The sequence below is a fragment of the Phycodurus eques genome, chromosome 1, assembly GCF_024500275.1.
Source record: "Phycodurus eques isolate BA_2022a chromosome 1, UOR_Pequ_1.1, whole genome shotgun sequence".
Taxonomy (NCBI): Eukaryota; Metazoa; Chordata; class Actinopteri; order Syngnathiformes; family Syngnathidae; genus Phycodurus; species Phycodurus eques.
Genome location: NC_084525.1, coordinates 37222136 through 37245158, shown reverse-complemented (window position 1 = coordinate 37245158; position 23023 = coordinate 37222136). Strand labels below are relative to the sequence as shown.

Sequence of the window (23023 nt, the reverse complement as noted above, 5' to 3'; positions counted from 1 at the left end):
ACATTGGACGTGTGATTGATTGGTGATCAGTCAAGCCACGAGGTGAGATCAGCACTTGCACCCCTACAACCCGGAACAGGATAAGCGGTAGAAAATAGACAAATGAATGATATATCTCTAACGTTTTAGCCTTAGTTGCACACTAAAACTTTTTTTGTCACACCACAGGTGCATGTTGAGGGTGCTGGATTCCTTTGGAACAGAACCAGAGTTCAATCACGCCCATTATGCCCAGTCCAAAGGTCACAAGACACCCTGGGGGAAGTGGAACCTCAATCCCCAGCAGTTTAACACCATGTTTCGTAAGTCGGAAGAAATCCACACGCTTCAAAGCCTTCAACACAAGTGCTTTTGATAACCATCTTAATGGCTTAATGATGACGGGTATGCATGCAGAAATTCAAAGACAGTGTACGTCACGAACAGAAGTGCACTTTATTTTTGCTGAGACAGTGGTGCTGACATTTCAGAGGCAACATGGAGAATGATAACAGTCTTCCTCATATTTAATTAATGAGCAAATTCATTAGTCAGTAATTTGAAATTAGGTCATTATTGGCGAAAGGTATTCATATTTAATTGGTATTCAGTTTATTCTGAGTATCATGTTAATAAATTCAAAAGTTTTGTTTTAAGCAATGTACATCAGTATAGCTATCACTGTACTCGCCAATATAATGTCATCATCATCTGGGTTTGAATCTCAGTTTAGGCCTTTCTATCTGGAGTTTACATGTTCTCCCTGGGCCCGTGTGGCTTTTTCACAGGTAATGCGGCTTCCCCCATGTTCCTAAAGCATGCATGTTAGGTCAATTGAAGACTCTAAATTGCTCACAGATATGAATGTGAGTGTGAATGGTTGTTTTATGTGAATTGACCGGTGACCTGTGCAGGGTCAGCTCAGAACAAGATAAATGGTAGAAAATTATCAAATGATTCTATATGTGGACATCGCTCCTACTGCGATATTACCCAACCTGATGTGTTGGGGCATTTTAGAGGAGAGAAGCAGTCCGACCTTCCCTGGAGTAAGAATGTTACCCTAGCAACCCAACTGTGTGAAGTGAGATGTGGAGCTCTACAGATTACTGCTGCACCATTTAAAAAAAATAATAATAATAAAATAAAATACAAATAAAAAATATATATATATATATTAATTATAATGTGTTGTGTGTCTCATAACACACTGTGTATCTTGCAAGATCATCCAATTAAAAGGCACTGGGTCAGATAATATTGCTTTTGAAAAAAAGTGCAGAATATTTGAGTGTTGAAATCATAAATTGGCATCACTTTAAGCATGAGAGCTGACCAAGTCTAAGACTTTTCTCTCTCTATCTATCTATCTCTCTCTCTCTCTCTCTCTCTCTCTCTCTCTCTCTCTCTCTCTCTCTCTCTCTCTCTCTCTCTCTCTCTCTCTCTCTCTCTCTCTCGCTTGTTTATACATGCTCAGATATATTAATTGCCTATACATTTTCTTTCTTCCAAGGAGGATTCAAGGGCAACAAGACTGGTATGATTTCTTTTAGTTTCATATTTTTTAATTCTATCCAACAGACTGCTCCCATTCTCACTAGACTGTGTCATTTATTAAACCTGTGGATTTTATCAAGGTCATTGACTGACTTGTTTGGCAGTGCTCCTGGTCGTTGAAATAATGTGTGGATCAAGGGTCAAGTGTTAGTTAACTATCCAGTTTAATAACCCCTTTACAAACACATGACTCAGCACAGGAGTGCCAGCACACTTGTGCGCAATTCTGGGAGTCCAGCTATGAAGGATAGGGAAGATTTCACTGTTTGGGCAGGTTGGACCAATATTTAAAATTAAATAATGTAAACAAGAGAGAACAGCCCTCAACAAAGGAGAAGAGCTATGACACCAGTAATTTCAGCCTTAATGCTATCATTTGATCTTTCCCAAATTTGTCGAACTCAACAGTCAGAGGTGCCTAATGAGTCAACTAAACGCAAGATTTTTCACAGACAGCTTCTGGTTCAGCACTTTTGCTTTATAGAATAATTTACTATTGTAGGTTCTAAAGGTGTACCATCCCTCTCACTGTCCATGGGTGCTTAAGTTTCACCCTGCACGAGGGGTCAACAAAATGGATGGAATATAATTTGAGGTCAAAAACAGAACAGTAGTTTTTATTGGATTATATAACCATGTTGGGGGGGAGGCTTATTATGACCTTGGGTAAACACAATAGATGAGCTATTATAACCTAGTTAAAGCTTGCATGAAGGTAATATAGACGCCTACAATATTTGGTCTCCTGTACCTGTATATCCACTCAATATTGTGTAAATATCAATATAGCAGAGGAAATTATCTAATTGCTAATAATTCAGTCTAGATTTGGTCAATTTCTTAAAGAGCAGTTCAGTCGCTATAAATCTGTATTTGGAGGAATTGGGAGACTTTCTGGCCGGTAGACGAGACAACAGCAAATGGACTTTATTAATCTCTTTCGTTTAGGCCACTGATAGGATATCTGGGAGAATTTTTTTTTTCATTGTGACTATTATGTGGTATTGCAGTAATAATACAAAGTAGTTCACCTTTACTGTCCAACTTTGTGACTTCAAATCTGATTACGTTTCTGATTAAGGTTCACACAGCTTTTTTGTGTCCTTAAAGTTGTGTGTGTTTGTGTCCTGTATTCTGTATTGCGTAATCTCTAACAACAATGATTAATTCTGGTGAGTTTAAACATAGCAGCCGATTCTGTTATCTGTGAAGCCTTGCCGCATGCATAAATGGCTGTGAGAGCTGCCGGGCTGATGGAGCCTCTGACGCTTTGATTGTGCCACTCGTACACTTTCACTCTCAGAAAGCAAATTTGAGAGTGACAATCAGTAAATGCACAATATCAATGACTGCAGATGTCCTGAAAAATTATACAACACCCATTCAAAGTTGTAGTTATTTGTAAACTTGCAGTATTTTGCAATGAATCGACAAAGCAAGAACAATTTCAATACTTACCTACAATTTATTTTCTGACACACACACAAAAAACTTCACCAGAACCCATCATTCTATTTCCAAAACTCTTGGTGCATTGTACTCAGGATGATGTGGCCAATCAAACCAGACTATGCATTTTGACAAACTGTCATTTTTAAGAAATATTGTCACAAATACAGGCGGGTCACCCCCAAATCCTGAAAAATCCCAAAATAATCATGTTTAAGAGAAAGCTGTGACCTAGGAGTTTTTCAAAATAACTACAATACAGTGTATAAACTATGTAATTGTTTGATTGATTGGTTTTGTGTGTGTATGTGAAAATAAAGTCAAAGAATTTCTCGAATTTTTCGAACTGCCACAATGGCCCTTGTACTCATCCTTAAATTTTTCTTTATGCAGCTCTTGGATGAAAAACTGTCACCCCTGCATTACAGCATCAAAAAGAAAGCATTTTGGCAAAGCCATAGGAAGTAACAATGTTGCCATAGGAAGTAACAATGTTGCCTCAGTCATGCCATCAAAGGAAACTGACAACCTATCCTCACTCAGCTGGGTTTGACACTCTGCAACCTGGTGGAGAACTATTTACAGAAAATAGGTTGATGCTTTTTCAGCTTCATAAAATTTAATGACTTGAGCAGACACCACAAATTTCAATTATATAACAAATCAAAGCCACAGATCTTCTCATTTGCTCTAACCCCCACACATAACAAAAAGTTCCAGAAATCACACCACATAGCAGATAAAAGGCTCCACTGTGCACAGTAATGTTCGGATGTAAAAACAGGGACGGGATTTAGAAGGCAGTAGACTAATCAAAATCTGATCGGCAAACGGACTACATGACACCCTGGAATTTTTAATCACTTGGAGTGTGAAGAAGACCTTTCACTGAGAGAGAAGAGAGTACTGCATCACTGTATATTGTAGTCAACATGTCAAGACTCCAGACAGGAAAGTGTGTCTGGCTGCTGTATTAAAAAAGGCAGTGTCACAGTTTACCTTTTTGAGAAATGTCAAAAGCCAACATTGTGTATGTGAAATAGAAACATAGTATTAAGCTCAAAGCATCACATGTATTTAAACTATATGGATATCAATTGAGATACATGCAGTATAAGATATGCTTGCATTGTTTGTTTAGAGAAAAATTAGACCATTGACAGCCGAGTTGTTTTAACATGACGCCAGGCATTTGCAACTGACATGTTCTCAGGGGGCCCCGTCATCATTATTATTATTTTATCTACAGAAGCAAACTGGCCTATGGTTAGTGAACTCAGACTAGAGCACCACCCTGAGGTTCTGCAAAAACCACAATCCGTACTGTATTAATTTTCTCCTTGCTTTCAAGAACAATTATTGTCTTTTGTTTTTCTTGGGCTAGTCCTTTTTAATTTCTAACTGAATCATCAATCCATTCATCAATTTTCTATACCACTTATGTAACGGGAGCAAGCTAGGCTTTGCGGATGTACGATAAGAAACCTCACTCTCCAGTTCTTAAAGAGAATACTGACCGCTCAGCTGGTTTTTAGGTCAGTGCTGTTGTCTCCCAATGCAAGACACTGCGCACAGAAAAGTGTCACTGGTTACACTTATACTTCCTATGGTTGCGGGTGTGCCAGAGCCTATCCCGGTTGACTTTGGGCGAGAGGTGGGGTACACATTGACCCTCACCCTGACAAACATAGACAAACAAGTATTCATAATCAGGTTCACACCGAAGGAAAATTTAGTCAATTAACCTAACGTATGTTTTTGGAATGTTGGTGGAAACCAGAGTACCTGGAGAAAACCCACGCAACCCACGGGGAGACCTTCCAAACTCCACACAGGAAAGCCGGAGTCCGGATACACACCCACAACCTCTGAACTGTGAGGCGGTCGTGCTAACCAGTCGGCTACCATGCCGTACTAACTAAATCATTTCTGTCCAAATTCCTTGTCTTCACATTAGTTTTCAGGGAAAAAAATAAGTAAGGACCTTTCCGCCCCAGGCTTCAGACTGACTTATATCATGGATCCCTTAATAGTGAAGCATCACTGCACAATGAGTGGTGTTGTACAGGGACCTCCATATTTCTGTGCCAGATTGTCATGCAGAAATTAGGTTCTTATGAGGAGAGCAGACTAGTGTGTAAAACGTTATCTGAGGCATATTGTATTGTCATCGTAAGCCTTAAGAAACACCAAAATGCCAGAAAGCTTTTGCGTTTATGCTACCAACACAATTAGCATTGAATAAATTCCTTCTTTAGTTTGTGTATGAAAGTAAAACACTGCTTTCCTCCTTTACTTGTGACAGCTCACACTCCAGACAACAGCTTCCTCGGGTTTGTAGTGGAGCAGCACCTTAACGCCAGCGACATCAAACACATTGATGACGTCAAGAGACAAAATCAGTCTCTAGTCTACGGCAAGGTTGACAACTTCTGGAAGGTATGATAACTCATCCTTAACACATCACCCATAAATATTATTATACACAGAACCCCCCACCTCCCCCCAATCCTAGGGAAACCAATTTCCTGATCAACAGTATACTCGTTGGGACAACCACAGGTAAAACTTGGAGAGAACAAAATAGCAATGTGGTTTAGAATAATTATTCACAACTGGTGGGTCGGGACCTAAAAGTTAGCTGCGGACCCATAATGCCTGGGTCGCGAAGAGGTAGTAAAAAATTACATAGGGTCCACGACGGTGCCGTCATACGTTTTGTGGTGATGAATGGTGCACAATCAGCTAGATTGCTCAGTGGCGTGGGAATAAGTGGTCACGTGGCAAAAGAAACCCTCAGTTGATGCAATACTTAGTTTTTCCTTGGATTATTTTATATTTATCAAGTGCTTTTCATACAAATAGCTAATCTAATAATGACTTTATTATTTTTGTTTGTGTAGATTAGTGATAAACTATGCACAGCCGACTTGCATGCAAATTCTGTATGTAAGCAAAAAACTGAGGACCCTCCGTCCAGTGAGAAATTCAGTGTTTCCCAGGTCGGACTTTTATTTGCAAAATAACATTTTGACTTTCTTAAAAAGATCAGCGCCAAGATGAGTGAAATTCTGTGGCTTTATTTTGTGCAATTGTTAATTTGTTTTTGTACATGAACTGCTCAGTTTCTTCACTGCCAGCTGTTTTCTGAGCGGGGAACCCCTAGACTGTCAGGTATTTTCGAGCAATTTCACTGATTTTTCAAGCCCCAAAGAATATTATGTACTATGACTATGTAAATACCAAACCCACCAAATGAAAGATCAGACTCTCTTCTTTCATCAGAAGAAAATTTTTTTGTCTCTAGCTTTTACCGTTCTTTAGTAATCAGCAATCAAATATAGGCTACTTTCAGCCTAATCTGTTTCTGGAAGAAAAAAAATTTTAAAACAGCCTTTTTGTGAAAGCAGACACATCAACCAGAACAATGACTTGGACACCAATATTTTTTTTTCTTTTGTAAAAATGTCATACATCTGACCATAAAACAACACTGAGGAAGTACTTTTGACAGAAACAATTTATTTACAAGTATAACAATGTACAGAATTTACATTAGACAAAAATGGATGAACAAATGGGCCTCCCACAGGAGCGTGTTTGCTCGCTGAATGTAGCTAACGCGAGCTGCAACTTCGTCTTCGTCGGACTTCGTCCGTCTTCGTCGGAGGAAGCTCGGGATAAAGCTTGGCTGGCTATCCAGACTGAGTTCACTCATCACGATTCCGGATCCCATTTACTCAAATCCTGGTTGGCAGACAATCAGCTGGCAAGCCGCCGAGAGCATCTCGCCATATGTATGGGCTGGCATATTGCGCTCGGAGCGTCATCTTTTATTCCCCCGCATCTAAAGCGTCATTCCTGTCGGTCGCAGGAATATTTTTCTTGACTTGGCCCAATACATTTCTAGTACCAAAAGCTTGCTTTTTTTTTTTTTAAGATTTTTTTTCATTTTGTCTTCTCTCTCGTACGCCATTATGTTTGTCTCTTCTCATTGTTTGTTGCGCCCCGTCGACCTGTCCCCTCCTTCTTCTTCAATCTGAGGCATTATTGCCCTCTACAGGGTGCCATTCCTCATTGCAGTTATCCAGAGGCTTGACGATCACACAAACTGCACAAGACCCTCCCCGACCCATCCCCGTTAAAAAACGCCATTGGCGTCTTTAGACGGCATTGGCAGGAAATAGATGGATTCTGAATGACATCTTTGGACGGCATTGGCAGGGAATGAGTTAATAAGGGGCTCGCAAAGGTGCTTTGAACATGTAAGCATGTGTTGTGAGGTTTAAAAAATTTTCAATGGGTCTTTTTGAACAATTCACATTCTTTACTTCTGTTAAAGTGGGTCACGACAATGGGAAAATGGGAGTCACAGGTTTACAACAGTTGAGAACTACTGGTTTGAAAAGGTCCAATTCTGCTTATCAGCCTCCCTACGCCAGTGTAATATATTCAAATGCATGCTCACACTGCAGCACAGACACCAGGGGATTACTGTATCCTCAAGGAAACTGACTAGAAGACTTGGAGAGATTTGCACATTGTTTGGTATACCATGGACAGCAGGATTTACTGCCCCTGCCTTGGTGAGGTTTTAGCTGACACACACTGTTTCACAACAACTCCCTTTAAATCAGTCAGTCAACCACAATTAATATATGCCTTTTGAAGAAAGTACCTAAATTCATTAATTGGGGTAGGCCCAATATTTCTCTTGCCCAAATCTTAATGTCCTAGTTTACCAAGACAATTTGGACATTTGGTCAGAGTTAAATGTGGAAGAACTTAACTTGGACTTCAGAGACCCTAGGCCTCAACACCATCAAACACATTTGGGATCAACTAACTACTCGAGCCCAGTTGACAACTTAAGTATGTTTAGCTTGTGTGAGTCCTTAGATGCATACTTCTGATCAGTGCACTTCCTCTCTGCTGGTACATTTGGAATAGGTGGGCCATGGCCCGGCACGATTGGTCATTCACATGCGTAGGCATACACGTGTCATGCAATTACTGTAATACGTACCCTGACAGGTATTCCTAGACAGATATTCACGATGACTTGTACCTTGAACAAGAAATACAATGACTTATAAGTCCACTTCATGCTCAGTCATGTACAGGCACATGTGTGCATCATATAATTAACACTGACACTCACAATGGAAACATCACTTACTCAATTAATGTAACACAATTGGTCCTTGTCAGTAATTAATGAAAACACAACCTTGTACTCTATAAATAAATGCAATGATGACAAATAGTCCAGAGATTAAAAAACATCCACACCACGCTGGGTAATGCGCAGGCACACAATATACAATTGTTCACAATAACCAGCGCTTTGCACAATAGAAATAAAAGAACGACTCAAAATAATCCTGTCATTAATGTCTGCGACATGTTCAGTCACGTACAGGAACATGCTCATGTAGTTACTCATATGACTAATGCGTTTGCTCGTCGTCAGTTATTAAAGATGACCACTCCCTTCAACAATGGAAATAAGCATAATAAAATATTGTATAATAAAGTGAAGCTCAAATGCTTAAAGAAGAGTGAGAGAAACGAGAAGCAAGGAATCTCAAACTCAGCATGGTTTGAATGGTCTAGTGTGAGTACGCCCTCAGACTCTCATGGACTCTTGGATCAGTGTCTGATCTTACAGCATATGCTTCTGGAAAACCTGTGAGTTCAAACTATTGTAGAAGGCCTTCCCTCAAGAGTGTGAGCTGTTGCATTGGCTAGGTTGGAGATCAACTTCACATTTTCTCTCATTTTCACCTTCTCAAGGTGTAATGACTCTGTTCAAATTAGAGTTGTCGCGATCCAATCACATGATCGGAAATCAGAGCCAATCAAATAATTTTCAGTTGATCGGTATCGGTTAAAAAAAATTAGATTTTTCTTTTGTATTTTTTAAAGGTCATAAAGAGACAGAATAACCCTGAGGTACAAAGATATTGCCAAATGGAACAGCAATAGCTTAGTTTGATCGTACACAATGTGATATTTCAGATTTGTGTCATGGCATAAAAAACACAAGGCAGAAAACCATGTCCACACAAGTCCTGGGTTTCCAGATAAATGCTCGTTTATTCCAGCTGAAACTGTAAGACCAGTTGTACAGCACCGATTTGTTCATAATGTACATAAACCAAAAATGGGAGTCCACATGTAACCTCGCTATTATGGGGTGACTTGATTGACAAAAGAAAATAGGACCCATATCAAAGCATCCATCTATTAGCATCCATCCATTTTCTACCGCTTAGCCAAGGTCGGGTCACGGGGGCAGTAGCTTTAGCAGGGACGCCCAGACTTCCCTCTCACCAGCCACTTCATCCAGCTCTTCCGGGTTTTACTTCTAAAGTGTTGCACTGTCAGATCGATTAATTGGGCATTTTAGAAATTCATTGTTTCTACACTTAATGGCATTTTTGATATATATATATTTTTTTATTTTAGTTTAAGACAGGATATGTAAATGTAATTGTATCTTTATTTTCTGCTGCACCATCGATAAGCTATAAAAATATTTGATTTGTTTAGTTGGTTGGAACCACAACTGTACTAGATTATAGCTATATAAAAAGACATCATGTTGAGATACCTTTATTCAAATAAAATGTAAGACAATTGAGACAATTTGGATGCGCTTTCTGTATTTTTCTTAACTTGCCAAGGTATTGGATCGCATTCGGTATGGGCAGATACTCAAAATCAAGTGACTGGGACTCAAGTGTAAACAAATGTGATGGGGAGATCCTTAATTCATATACTTATGTCCATTTAATTTAGTTTAAAAATTATCAATTTTTTTAAATTATCAAAGGCTAGGTTTGATTAACTGTTTTCAGTAATTCCCTGAGTTCTACTGGAGCAGAATAATGCCTGGATCAGACTGCAAGACAAATTTGGTCTTTCACGATTGCACTATGTCAGGATACTGCCATAAAATCTTGTTGTATTTCAGTCAGACAGTGGCAACACTACACGATGTTTATGCCGATAGCACCGTATCCCGTCTTTTCTAATCACTGGGCTTTATCATGTCAAATTAAACGCTGTGGGAGAGGCAGAAAGAAAAAAACGTGTCACTGGTCAACGTGACCGGATGCACCCGTTACCATGGCGACCTTAACAATAATGGATGGCGCAAATGTATTGTATTGTGCTGGGCGAAAAAAAGAACAAAAAAGAGGAAAATTGTGGTCTCATCACCAGTGCTCGGGAGTGGGCTGTCCATGTAAGAAGAGCTTGAGGTATGTTTACGATACGGCTCGCAAGCAGGCAACATAATGTTAATGCTAGCACTAACGTGTGTATGTAAACAACATTTTCCAACTCAGTATTCAAGACCCCCTTAAATTGTGTACTCTTTGTTATATTGCAGCCTTTGCTAAAATCATTTAAGTTCATTTTTTCCCTCATTAATGTACACACAGCACCCCATATTGACAGAAAAAAATAGAATTGTTGAAATTTTTCAGATTTATTAAAAAAGAAAAACTGAAATATCACACACCCATAAGTATTCAGACCCTTTGCTGTGACACTCATATATTAAACTTGGGTGCTCTCCATTTCTTCTGATCATCCTTGAGATGGTTCTACACCTTCATTGGAGTCCAGCTGTATTTGTGTACACTGATTGGACTTGATGAGGAAAGCCACACACCTGTCTATATAAGACCTTACAGCTCGCAGTGCATGTCAGAGGAAATGAGAATCATGAGGTCAAAGGAACTGCCTGAAGAGCTCAGAGACAGAATTGTGGCGAGGCACAGATCTGGCCAGGGTTACAAAAAACATTATGCTGCACTTAAGGTTCCTAAGAGCACTGTCACCTCCATAATCCTGAAATGGAAGACATTTATGTCGACCAGTCGGGAGATGGGAGAAAGTTCTAGAAAGTCAACCATCACTGCAGTCCTCCACCAGTCGGGGCTTTATGGCTGAGTGGCTCGACGGAAGCCTCTCCTCAGTGCAAGACGCATGAAAGCCTGGATGGAGCTTGCTAAAAAAGACACCTGAAAGACTCCAAGATGGTGCGAAATAAGATTCTCTGGTCTGATGAGACCAAGATATCACTTTTTGGCCTTAATTCTAAGCAGTATATTTGGGGAAAACCAGGCACTGCTCATCATCTGTCCAATACAGTCCTAACAGTGAAGCATGGTGGTGGCAGCATCATGCTGTGGGGGTGTTTTTCAGGTGCAGGGACACGAAGACTGGTTGCAATTGAAGGAAAGGTGAATGTGGCCAAGTACAGGGATATCCTGGACGGAAACCTTCTCCAAAGTGCTCAGGACCTTAGACTGGGCCGAAGGTTCACCTTCCAACAGGACAATGACCCGAAGCACAAGGCTAAAATCAGAATCATCTTTATCAGAATCATCTTTATTTGCCAAGTATGTCCAAAAAACACACAAGGAATTTGTCTCCGGTAGTTGGAGCCGCTCTAGTACGACAACAGACAGTCAATTGACAGAGAACACTTTTCAGACATAAAGACATTGACAAAAAACAGTCACTGAGCAATAAAGGGTTAATAGTTATATGGTAATGCCGGTACATTTTTTAAATTTTTTTATTTTTTTTTGGACAATTGTGCAAAAGATGCAAAGTCCTCTTGCACTTACAGCAGTTCGAATGACTAATATTGCAATAGTCCGGTGCAATGAACATTGTGCAAAGGGCGCCGAGACTTCAAGGAGTGTATGCAGTTTAAAGTGATGAGTAGCGCGATAATCTGGGACAATGTTGATTGTGCAAATGTTGCAGATACTCCTCAATCAGTGTGCAAATGGAGCAGATGCTACTCTGGCATGAGTGGCCAGTATTGGTCAACAACAGATATGCAAATAGTGCAGCATGGCGAGACTACTACAGTGAGTGCATGAGTAATATATAATTGGCCCCACAGCAATGTGACAACGAACTCAAGTCAAAAAATTGCCAGCATGTTGTAATGGAATTGTAGGTTAGGTGTTTAAGAAGTTGATCACAAGAGGGAAGAAGCTGTTGGAATGTCTGCGAGTTCTAGTTTGCATTGATCGGTAGCGCCTACCTGAGGGAAGGAACTGGAAGAGCCGGTGACCGAGATGTGGAGGGTCCGAGAGGATTTTGCACAGTTCTGGCAGCGTGCAAGTCCTCAAGGGCGGGTAGGGGGGTACCGACAATCCTTTCAGCAGTTTTGATTGTCCGTTGCAGTCGGAGTTTGTTTTGATGCGACGGTGTCGGTATATTCATCCAGGCTGCCAGCTGAATTTTCAAAGTCACTCCAGTCTGTGCAGTCTAAACAGCTTTGAAGTTCCATCTTTGCTTCAGTGGTCTACTTTTTCACTGTTTTCACTGTAGGCTTCGCGCATTTAAGGTCTTGCCTGTATGTCGGTATTAAGTGAATTAAGCAGTGATCAGACGAGCCCAGGGCTGCACGAGGTATAGCACGGTATGCATTTTTTAGCGTAGTATAGCAGTGGTCCAAAATGTTATTTTCCCTGGTAGGACAGTTGATGTGCTGCTTGTATTTAGGGAGTTCGTGGTTGAGTTTAGCTTTGTTAATGTCCCCGAGAATAATGAGGGGTGAGTCCGGGTGTTTTTTATCAATTTCGTTCACTTGTTCGGCGAGCATTAGCAGTGCGGCGTTCGTGTTAGCTTGAGGCGGGATGTACGCCCCAGCAAGGATGAATGATGCGAACTCACGCGGCGAGTAGAATGGCTTACAGTTCAAAAACAGCGACTCCAAATGCGGGCTGCAGTGTGTGCTGAGCTCCGTGACATCTGCATTTTATGTTTGTTTGGGTTATCTTTGTCTATTAAATTTTTTTTATGATATTAAACATAAAAGTGGGGAGACCTTTTAAATTTGAGAAAGGGGCTAATCCTTTTTCACAGCACTGTAACTCAATAGAGGTAACTAGTTTATGTGCTGCTTTGGTCCCTTACTTTCACACAAGTATTCCATTCACTGAAGCTTTCAAAAGGCAGACCAGGGAGACCCATCATTTCACAGCAAGAGGCATTAGCTGTTAAGCACACTCCCAAGCGTGTTCATTACCTCCTGCTTTTAATTAAAGGGCCATTTTGAGGCCGACTGATAACTAGCCGACTGGCTAGCTTTGTTTCCCTCCTGCTATCTTTTAAATTGGGCTCTCCTTCACGTCATCCATATTGAGGGAGTTCATGTGACAGGATTTTCATTTCCAAATGGTTATTTGAAAAATTGAAAGTAGGGCAAATGATTTCCTGCTCTAAGGTTGAAAGTAAAAGGCATCGGCAGGATAATATTTTAAGACAAATTATATTCAGGATTGGGTTTAAACTGTTCCAAATCTCAGGTGGGTGTCATATGCCTGTGAGGGGGGGGGGGGAAATCATCGGGAATATTCGGGTGAGGCAGACGAAAGTTTTTTTTAGCTGACTATATTTTGATAGTCAAATAGTCAAAGTCAGTTATTCAATGATATATAGATATATATACACACACACACACTTGAGATTATGAGTCCCAGGATATACGTCTGGAAACAATGAGTCTCAGCCCTGGAACAATGAGTCCCTGCAACTTATCATCACAGAATACAGCTAATATCCTACGCGATATCACAGTTCTTGCTTCGCTGTCTCGCTACATTGCAGATTTTTATTACAGTTGTTAATCTAGTTTTTTACACTTGTTTGTCTGCTGCTCGCCATCCCCGTTTGTCTTCCAAAAGTCAATCCATTGCTTTTTTATTCACTAGTATCAAGTTACCCACAAAGCCATGTTGTCTCTGGTGAAAGTTTACAAAACTCTCCATCGTAAAATGTGCACTGCACAGTTGACTTGTGGTGTTCAGCTCGCCATCCGCATGTGTCTTTACAAAGTAATTCCATCACTTTTTTATTTTAGAATTTTTTGGTGGCTTAAAAATACATCACCGCGCTGTCGTGTAAATTGAGGCATTCAGCGAAGTCGCATTTTCATGGTGTAGCCATCGTTAGCTTGCTAACTGCACGCTGGAGTGGTAAATGGGCCTTATTATGGAAGCTAAGCACAGCTAACACTCAACTGAGGAGCTAAACGAAATGATGTCACTTTTATACAGTGGGGGATGGAAGAACAGGGGTGTCAGACTTATCTTTGTCGAGGGCTACATTGTAGTTACGGTTTCCATCATAGGGCTGTTATGACTGTGAAACCAAAAATAAAATGATGTGGTGGGCCAGATCTGGCCCCCGGGCCTTGAGTTTGACGTCTATGCGCTAGAAAGTATACGCTCATGGGGCTGTATCCACAAAATCGGGAAAATTCTAATGGTGAAAAAGATGCTTGAGCTATGTCGCAACAATTCAGCCCTATATTGTTATATACTTCAAACATACGTATTTAATGTATTCAGAAACAAAACACTGATAAATATAACTGACTGCTTTGAGCCCCTTTAAGCATTTTTTTTTCTTCACGGTTTCTATTTCACTTGCATCATCCAATAAAATTAAAAATAAAAATATTGCCGTCATCCAATGAAATTAAAGATTGGCATCTACAGTTAGGTAGTGAGAAAGGAAAAAGAAACCGCACCGTCCTTTTATATTAAAAACAAACTTGCAATGTTTGGGTCAATCAGAGGCACTTTAAATTGTGGAAGTTGTGTGGTGACTTCAGTGTAACATTACTGAATGTAATTGCTTAATTCTGAACACACCTTCATCCTCATGAAAAAGACGGCATCTGCACTTCTGGAACCATGCTCTCAGTTGTTTATTTTTTTACATCCCTCTCTAAAATAGTTTTTTTTTCGCTTAAGTTACAGGAACAACTTAGATTAACTAATTGTGGAAAAAAGGTTTTTAAATAATTTACCTTGGTCTCATTTTTGTGTATCACAAATCTGCCATTTGAACAGGGGTGTGTAAACATTTTATATCCACTGTAGCTTCAACTCACCTCTTTCATTAATTGGTGTATTACTGACTGTGTTGATTGTGTTAACAGAAACAATTACATAATACATGTTTAAATATCAGATGTCCATTTTTTGGGGGGAAATTTAAGCTGAACTATTTCAATTATCCTAATTTACTCAAGTCATATGGGGGTCCCTTGTTTTAAGGGGGGAAAGTAAATGTCAGAAATCGTAATTTAAGAAAGGAAGGTTATTGTTCAAAACACTATATGAAAACTGTTTTTGCTTGATATAATGACCAACCTTTAGATATATGGACTAAATAAGAACAAAAAGTGATATTTACTTGAAATAAGTGTAATAATCTTACAAAGTAATGTGTTAGAATTTAACGCTGAAAACAAGATGGAGAAGATAATTTGACTAGATTTAAGACAATAAATCTTGTTAAGATGTAATGAATTTGCAGTGTGACCAACTGGATAGAGCAGTTTCTATGGCAACCCACTTGAAGTATTTGGAGAGGAAGCACAAGAGAGATGCTTGGCCGCTTGGCTTTCACTGACACTTTTGTCTCTCACCACTCAACCACTCACACCGGAGCCCTAATAAACTGACTTTTTTTCCGGGAATACAGAAGCACAGTGAGATTCCAACTAATGCAGAAAAGCGTTCCAAAGACATCTCGAGTCTGCGTGTGCAGTTATATACAGTATTTCTTAAACTCTTTTTAACTGTAACTTTAAAAATGTTTTTTTAACAAATAATTATGCTTACCAAATGTCTGCACCCAACTTATCCAGTCATTATAGAGACAGATGTTCTCCATCCCTGTTTCAACCAATTTAGTTTCCTAATTAAACGTCTGATAAGGCAGAAGGAGCATAAGAGGTGAAAATAAGCAGGATGCAAGGGGAGAACAAAGGAGAGCTTCAGGCCTTTGGCAGCAGATCAGAGGACATAGTGGAGAAAGATGATTTACACTGAGCTTACAGGGACATACACACGCAATAGAGTTGGCACGTGAAGAGCAGCCCAGGCAGTCAGCCCACACGCTCACCTCTCACAGCCGCATAAACAGACAACGGTGTGGCTCATCCCTTGGTTTATGAATGGGAAATGAGTTAATCTGAACATTAATCCTTTTTTTTTTCTAAATGTTGCAGATGAGTGTCAATGTTCCGATGGACATTTGAGGAAGGAGGATAGCAAGTGCTTGACTCTTTCTTGTACAGAAAGAGTCCAGATTCCTCACCAATGTCTAAAATAATTACTGTATTCAGTGACTACGATAGTATGCTTTCACCACATGAACCATAAGCTTAAGATATGTGCTCTGTGGGACCGACTAGTTGGTCTATTGCAGTACCGATACAGTCGCACCTGGACTTTTCTGTGGCAGCTCCCCAATCTTAAATACTTTTTTTATAACTAGTCTTGGCGCTCATTACCCGCTCCTCACATACAGTGGGTACGGAAAGTATTCAGACCCCTTGAAATTATTCACTCTTTTTTTATATTGCAGCCATTTGCCAAAAACAGAATTGTTAAAATTTTTGCAGATTTATTAAAAAAGAAAAACTGAAATATCAGACAGCCATAAGTATTCAGACCCTTTGCTCAGTATTTAGTAGAAGCATCCTTTTGAGCTAATACAGCCATGAGTCTTTTTGGGAATGATGCAACAAGTTTTTCACACCTGGATTTGGGCATTATCTGCCATTCTTCCTTGCAGATCCTCTCCAGTTCTGTCAGGTTGGATGGTGAACGTTGGTGAGCAGCCATTTTCAGGTCTTTCCAGAAAAGCTTAATTGGGTTTAAGTCAGGGCTCTGGCTGGGCCATTCAAAAACAGTCTATGGAGCTCAGCCACAGTGATCATTGGGTTCTTCTTTACCTCTCTCACCAAGGTTCTTCTCCCCCGATTGCTCAGTTTGGCCGGACGGCCAGCTCTAGGAAGGGTTCTGATCATCCCAAATGTCTTGCATGCCACGATTATGGAGGGCACTGTGCTCTTAGGAACCTTAAATGCAGCAGAATTTTTTTTGTAACCTTGGCCAGATCTGTGCCTTGCCACAATTATGTCTCTGAGCTCTTCAGGCAGTTCCTTTGACCTCATGATTTTCATTTGCTCTGACATGCACTGTGAGCTGTAAGGTCTTACATAGACAGGTGTGTGCCTTTCCTATCCATCCATCCATCCATTTTCTGAGCCGCTTCTCCTCACTAGGGTCGCGGGCATGCTGGAGCCTATCCCAGCTGTCATAGGGCAGGAGGCAGGGTACACCCTGAACTGGTTGCAAGCCAATCGCAGGGCACATAGAAACAAACAGCCATTCACACTCATAGTCATGCCTACAGGCAATTTAGAGTCTCCAATTAATGCATGTTTTTGGGATGTGGGAGGAAACCGGAGTGCCCGGAGAAAACCCACGCAGGCACGGGGGAACATGCAAACTTTGCCTTTCCTAATCAAGTGAAATCAGTATAATCAAACACAGCTGGACTCCAATGAAGGTGTAGAACCATCCCAAGGACGGTCAGAAGAAATGGACAGCACCCGAGTTAAATATGAGTGTCAGAGCAAAGTGTCTGAATACTTATGGCTGTGTGATATTTCAGTTTTTCGTTTTTAATAAATCAGCAGAAATTTCAACAATTAAGTTTTTTTTTTTCTGTCAATATGGGGGGCTGTGTGTACATTGAGGAAAAAATGAGCTTAAATGATTTTAACAAACGGCTGCAATATAACAGAGTGAAAAATGTACCCACTGTATATACACTGTCAGTTACAGTCTGTTAACAGACGGTTAATGTGGATGATGTGGATACCTCCCACACGCACATACACTACAGTAGGGATGTTCAATTAAATTTAGAGGGGTCCGGTTGCAAAGGTTTTCTCTGGGCCGAGGTCCGAACCTAAAAATGTTTCGATTTGTATAGCTGATCTGTCAAACAAAATCAAAATGGCACGTATCCTTTTCCTTTTCTCACCATGTAATTGTGGTTTTGCTAATAGGATGTTTTGTTTTCAATGAAAATGCTAATATCTGTCTGTACCATAAATTAAGCTATTTAGATCCTACTAATACAACAATGCATGAACATTAAAATATTCCCAAAAACACAGAAATAAAAAGTGCTTTTTCAACACAAATCCATCCATCCGTCCATCCATTTTCTGAGCCGCTTCTCCTCACTAGGGTCGCGGGCGTGCTGGAGGCTATCCCAGCTGTCATCGGGCAGGAGGTGGGGTACACCCTGAACTGGTTGTCAGCCAATCGCAGGGCACATACGAACAAACAACCATTCGCACTCACAGTCACACCTACGGGCAATTTAGAGTCTCCAATTAATGCATGTTTTTGGGATGTGGGAGGAAACCGGAGTGCCCGGAGAAAACCCACGCAGCCACGGGGGAGAACATGCAAACTCCACACAGGCGGGGCCGGGGATTGAACCCGGGTCCTCAGAACTGTGAGGCCGACGCTCTAACCAGTCGTCCACCGTGCCGCCTAAACACAAATCGTAACTCTTAAAACAGTTCACATTTAAACACAAAGAAAACTAACTTAAATAGTGAGTAAACTGGTACTAACACGTCAGGCCTATATTTCAATACTAATTATATTTGGACGCCTGCAACTCACAAAAAGATAGACTCACAAATGTTTTATGTTAAGGACCACAGGCATATCAGGCCTAAATGTGAAGTAACACTGAACAGGAAAAAGTACAGTAAATCAGAACATATAGATGTACATTTAAAGTAAAAAAAAAAAAAACATTTACCTTCAAGAACGTCTCAGCAGCTGTATTTAGACATTCCTTTACGACCAAAATGTTGCTAGATGTTTGCTTATATTGCCCCAAAATTACCCTACCCGAGGCGAGCATTCATTTGGTCTTTGTTGGGCTGCAAATGAGTGAGTGATCACTCGTGTACCTCTGCCACACTGGGATCTCTGTTTGCTTATTTTGTTTGATTTGTCCTCCAAGTTAAGTGTATATGTTGGGTCGAAGGATTCATGTTTGGTTTTGAAGGGACACTTGACGTTCCTGCTTTTTATTAAAGCCAAAGTTAGGCCTGTCACGAGAACACATTTTTTAGGACAGTATATTTTCCAATAAACTATCACGATAAACAAGAATATCGTTGTTTTTTTAATGCCTCTGAAATAATAAAAAAATAAAACAAATAATAATAAAAAAAATTAGCAATCAAGCTGCAGGACTGTGTGGTTGGTCTGCTGAAGGTGCTGGAGATGAGCCCTTCACCTGTCAGTCAAATACATTCGCTGTAGTCAAATACTGGCTGAATGAGGTGAGGTTATGCTTCATAAACAGTTAACTTCCCCGTGTATGTTAATTGAGGACTAGCACAAGGTGTTGACATTTCAAACGACGTTGCCGCGGTGGCGCTAGCTGTTTCTTTCCTTAGCTTGCTAGCTCATTAGCTTCCAGGCTAGCGAACATAATATACAGTTCTCTTTCCCTTAAGTGTCTCTGTTGTGTGTTATGCGCTGCACATGGAGCAAGGCTGTGGAGTATTGTTCGGAGCCAACAGTGGTCAGCTGGCGTTCCACAAGTCCACTAGCAGCTAATGACACAGCCCTCCAACTCGCCGTTGGCTCACTGTGTGATTTATCGAGTCTGGAAAATCTATGGTGTCCATTTTATTTATCAAATGATAAATCGATATAGTAATTATCGTGACAGGCCTAGTCATGGTCTCGCAACACGTGACTCAACGTTTTTGCACTGTCAAGTGTTTACTGCCTTTATTCTTCTTTTGTGTCCTTGTAAAATGAGTAAATCAATGAACTGGAAATAATAGCTCCCATGCCATGTTTCCGACTCATCACTGTGGTGTCACCGCAGAGGTGGTGAGTGTCTTAGGGAAATGAGATTCCCTCTGCCATTGAATTATCTCCTTACTGATAAGTCCCAAACTCCCAGAGAGAGTCATCAGAAATTATTTCAGATCCCAAGCTGATCCGAAGTCCCTTTGACGTTGAATGTATTTTGAGCATGAGCAGAGTCAAAGCGAGCATTATGATGAAGCAAGTTTTCTTCTTAAGAGTTGCTTCATTTGACAGCAGAGCAAGAATGCATACTGATTTGAATATTAAGCAAGGGGGAAGTGTTTTTGTACACCTTGTGCCTGAAGGAAGATACACTTAGCATAGCCATCTACCTGGTAAAACACTTAAATCTGCAACCTTTATAAAAGTAGTGAGAAGTTCTATTCAGAGGTGGGTAGGAACACACATTTACTCAAGTAATATTTTGGATATGTTGTACTTGTCCGAGTAGTTTTAATAAAGCACACCTTTTACTTTTACTTGAGTATTTAATATGTTAAGAAGAAACAGTACTTTTACTGCGTAACAATAGTCTATCTTATCTAAAGTTTTCACCCCCTTCTCAAATTCTTAAATTTTTGTATAGTTTACCCATCTTGTTTAAGATCATCCAACAAATGTAAATATCAGACAAATATAGCCCAAGTGAACATAAAATGCTGTTTTTAAATGATTTCATTTATTAAGGGAAAAAAATATTGAAAGTTACCTGGCCCTGTGTGGAAAAAGTAATGGCCCCCTAAACCTAATAACTGGTTGGGCCATCCTAAGCAGCAATAACTGAAATCAAGTGTTTTCTATAACTGACAATGAGTCTTTCACATCATTGTGTTGATATTTTTGCCCACTCTTCCTTTTGAATTGTTTGAATTCTGCAAAAATGTAAGGTTTTCGAGCATTAATGACCTTTTTAAGGTCACACCACTGCATTTCAAACAGATTCAAGTCTGGACTAGGCCACTCCAAAACCTTCTTTTTCTTTTTATAAGACATTCAGAAGTTGACTTGCTGATGTGTTTTGGATCGTTATCCTGCTGCAGAACCCAAGTGCGCTTCAGCTTGAGGTCACAAACTGATGGATGAACATTCTCCTTCAGGATTTTCTGTTAAAGATCAGAATTCATGGTTCCATCAATCACAGCAAGTGGTCCAGGTCCTGAAGGAGCAAAGCAGTCCATCACAGTACCACCACCATGTTTGACAGTTGGTGTGATGTTCTTTTTCTGAAATGCTGTGCTCCATTAACACCAGATGTAACGAAACACACACCTTCCAAAAAGCTAAAATTTAATCTCGTCAGTCCATAAATACTCTCCCAAGTCTTGGGAATCATTATTTTTCCCCCCTCAAAAGACAAGCCATTATGTTGTTTTTGGTCAGCAGTGGTTTTCGCCTTGAACTCTCCCATGGATACCATTTTTGCCCAGTCTCTTCCTCATTGTTGTGTCATGGACACTGACCTTAACTGAGGCAAGGGAGGCCTGCAGTTCTTTAGAAGTTGTACTGGGTTCCTTTGTGGCCTCCTGGATGAGTCATTGCTGTTCTCTTGGGGTAATCTTTGTAGGCCGGCCACTCCTGGGACGGTTCATCACTGTTCCAGGTTTTCTCCATGTGAGGATAATTGTTCGCCCTATGGTTGCTTGAATCCTAAAGCTTTAGAAATGGCTTTTGTAACCCTTTCCAGATACATGTCAAATACTGTTTTGGAATTTCTTTAGATCGTGTAATTTTGCTGCAGCTTTTGTCCCACTTTATTTGGTCGGGACAGCTTCTGTTGATGTGATTTCTTGATTGAAGTGGTCTGGAGGTAATCAGGCTTGGTTGTGATCAGTGAGAATTAGCCAAAAATTGTGATAAGCTACAATTAATTCATTAATTAACAAGGGGGTAATTACTTTTTCACACAGGCCGAGGTAACTGAATTGTTGTTTTTTTTCCTGAATAAATGAAATCACCATTTAAAAACAGCATTTTAAGTTCACTTGGGTTATATTTGTCTGATATTTACATTTGATTTTTATGATCTTAAACATTCAAGTGTGGAAGCTATGCAAAAAAATAAGAATTTGAGAAGGAGGCCAATACTTTTTTACAGCACTGTGTACATGCTGTTCGCAACTTTCATTTATCAATAATTGCATGCGCAATCTGTTTTTAGACTTTCGTTTTCAACTTCCACATCGGTCGGCATTGCTCCAATCCGCCGTGATCACCACAGTGATTTTCGATTTAAGTTCACTAAACAAACAACACAAGAAAGTCACATGTCCACACACAATCTTCTATTGGGCTTTGCAGGCCAATCAAAGTGAGTTGTGATAGCTGTGTGCGACTCATGTCATTCATTACAGACTACAAAAAACAACATGCAGCATAGTTTTTTTACTGCCCAAACTTTGATATTTCAACCCACTTCTAACTTGAGAAAACACCTTGCAGTAAGTTGCAGATGTTTTTGCTGTTGTTTTTGCTGTGCGTATGGCAACATTAGCACTATTTCATTGTCACAACTGTAAAACAGTAAAACATGCTTCTTGCTCTCTCTCGCTCTCTCTCTCTCTCAGTCACACACACACACACACACACACACTGTCAATAAGTCTGGTCAGTAAACAGCTTCTTCATTCAGTCATTTTAGTACATAAAGCAAATAATGTTTCTGTATGCACGTTTCTTTTTTTCCCCAACATACAAAATTGAAATGATGGCAGGTGTGTGTGGACTCCCATTGTTACTTCTGAACACAGCCACATACCCGTTATAAGAGGGACTGCATCCTTGTGCAATCACATTTATGTTTATATATTTTATGTAAAAAGACCAGTTAAATCAAAACATCTCTTTTTGGAATGGTGACCTGGCCAAGAAGGCAGCAAGTTAAACGTCAAGTCCAAGTCAATCACTTCAAGTTTATTTCAGTTGTTTATTTTCACCTCCCCTCTCAAAAAGATTTTTAAAAACGAATAAATCAGTTGAGTTGCACAAATTATAGTTCACATTAATGGTGGAAAAAGTTTGAAAATGATTGATGTTGGTCAGAATTCTTGTACAACTCAAAAACCTGGCATTTGAAAGAGGGAGTGTATACTTTTTATATCCACAGCAGCCTTCTTCTTGTTTTTGTAGGATAGGCCCGCGACCCTTGTGAGGAGAAACGGCTCAGAAAATGGATGGGTGGGTGGATGGATGGATGGATGGATGGATGTTTTATTGGAGATTCATGCTCTGATTAAAACAATAAATAAAAAATACTCACTAGTTACTCAGTACTTGTA

The 23023-nt window shown here is 40.1% G+C and overlaps 1 protein-coding gene across 1 annotated transcript in view; it reads left to right on the top strand.

The window, feature by feature from the left end:
• mgat5 (alpha-1,6-mannosylglycoprotein 6-beta-N-acetylglucosaminyltransferase) overlaps nucleotides 1-23023 on the top strand; it is a 122288-nt gene that overhangs the window by 81471 nt on the left and 17794 nt on the right. Inside the window, exons 10-11 of the mRNA XM_061691022.1 lie at nucleotides 169-302; nucleotides 5291-5424. Coding sequence (XP_061547006.1) covers nucleotides 169-302; nucleotides 5291-5424 — 268 coding nt within the window. The remainder of the gene's footprint in view (nucleotides 1-168; nucleotides 303-5290; nucleotides 5425-23023) is intronic.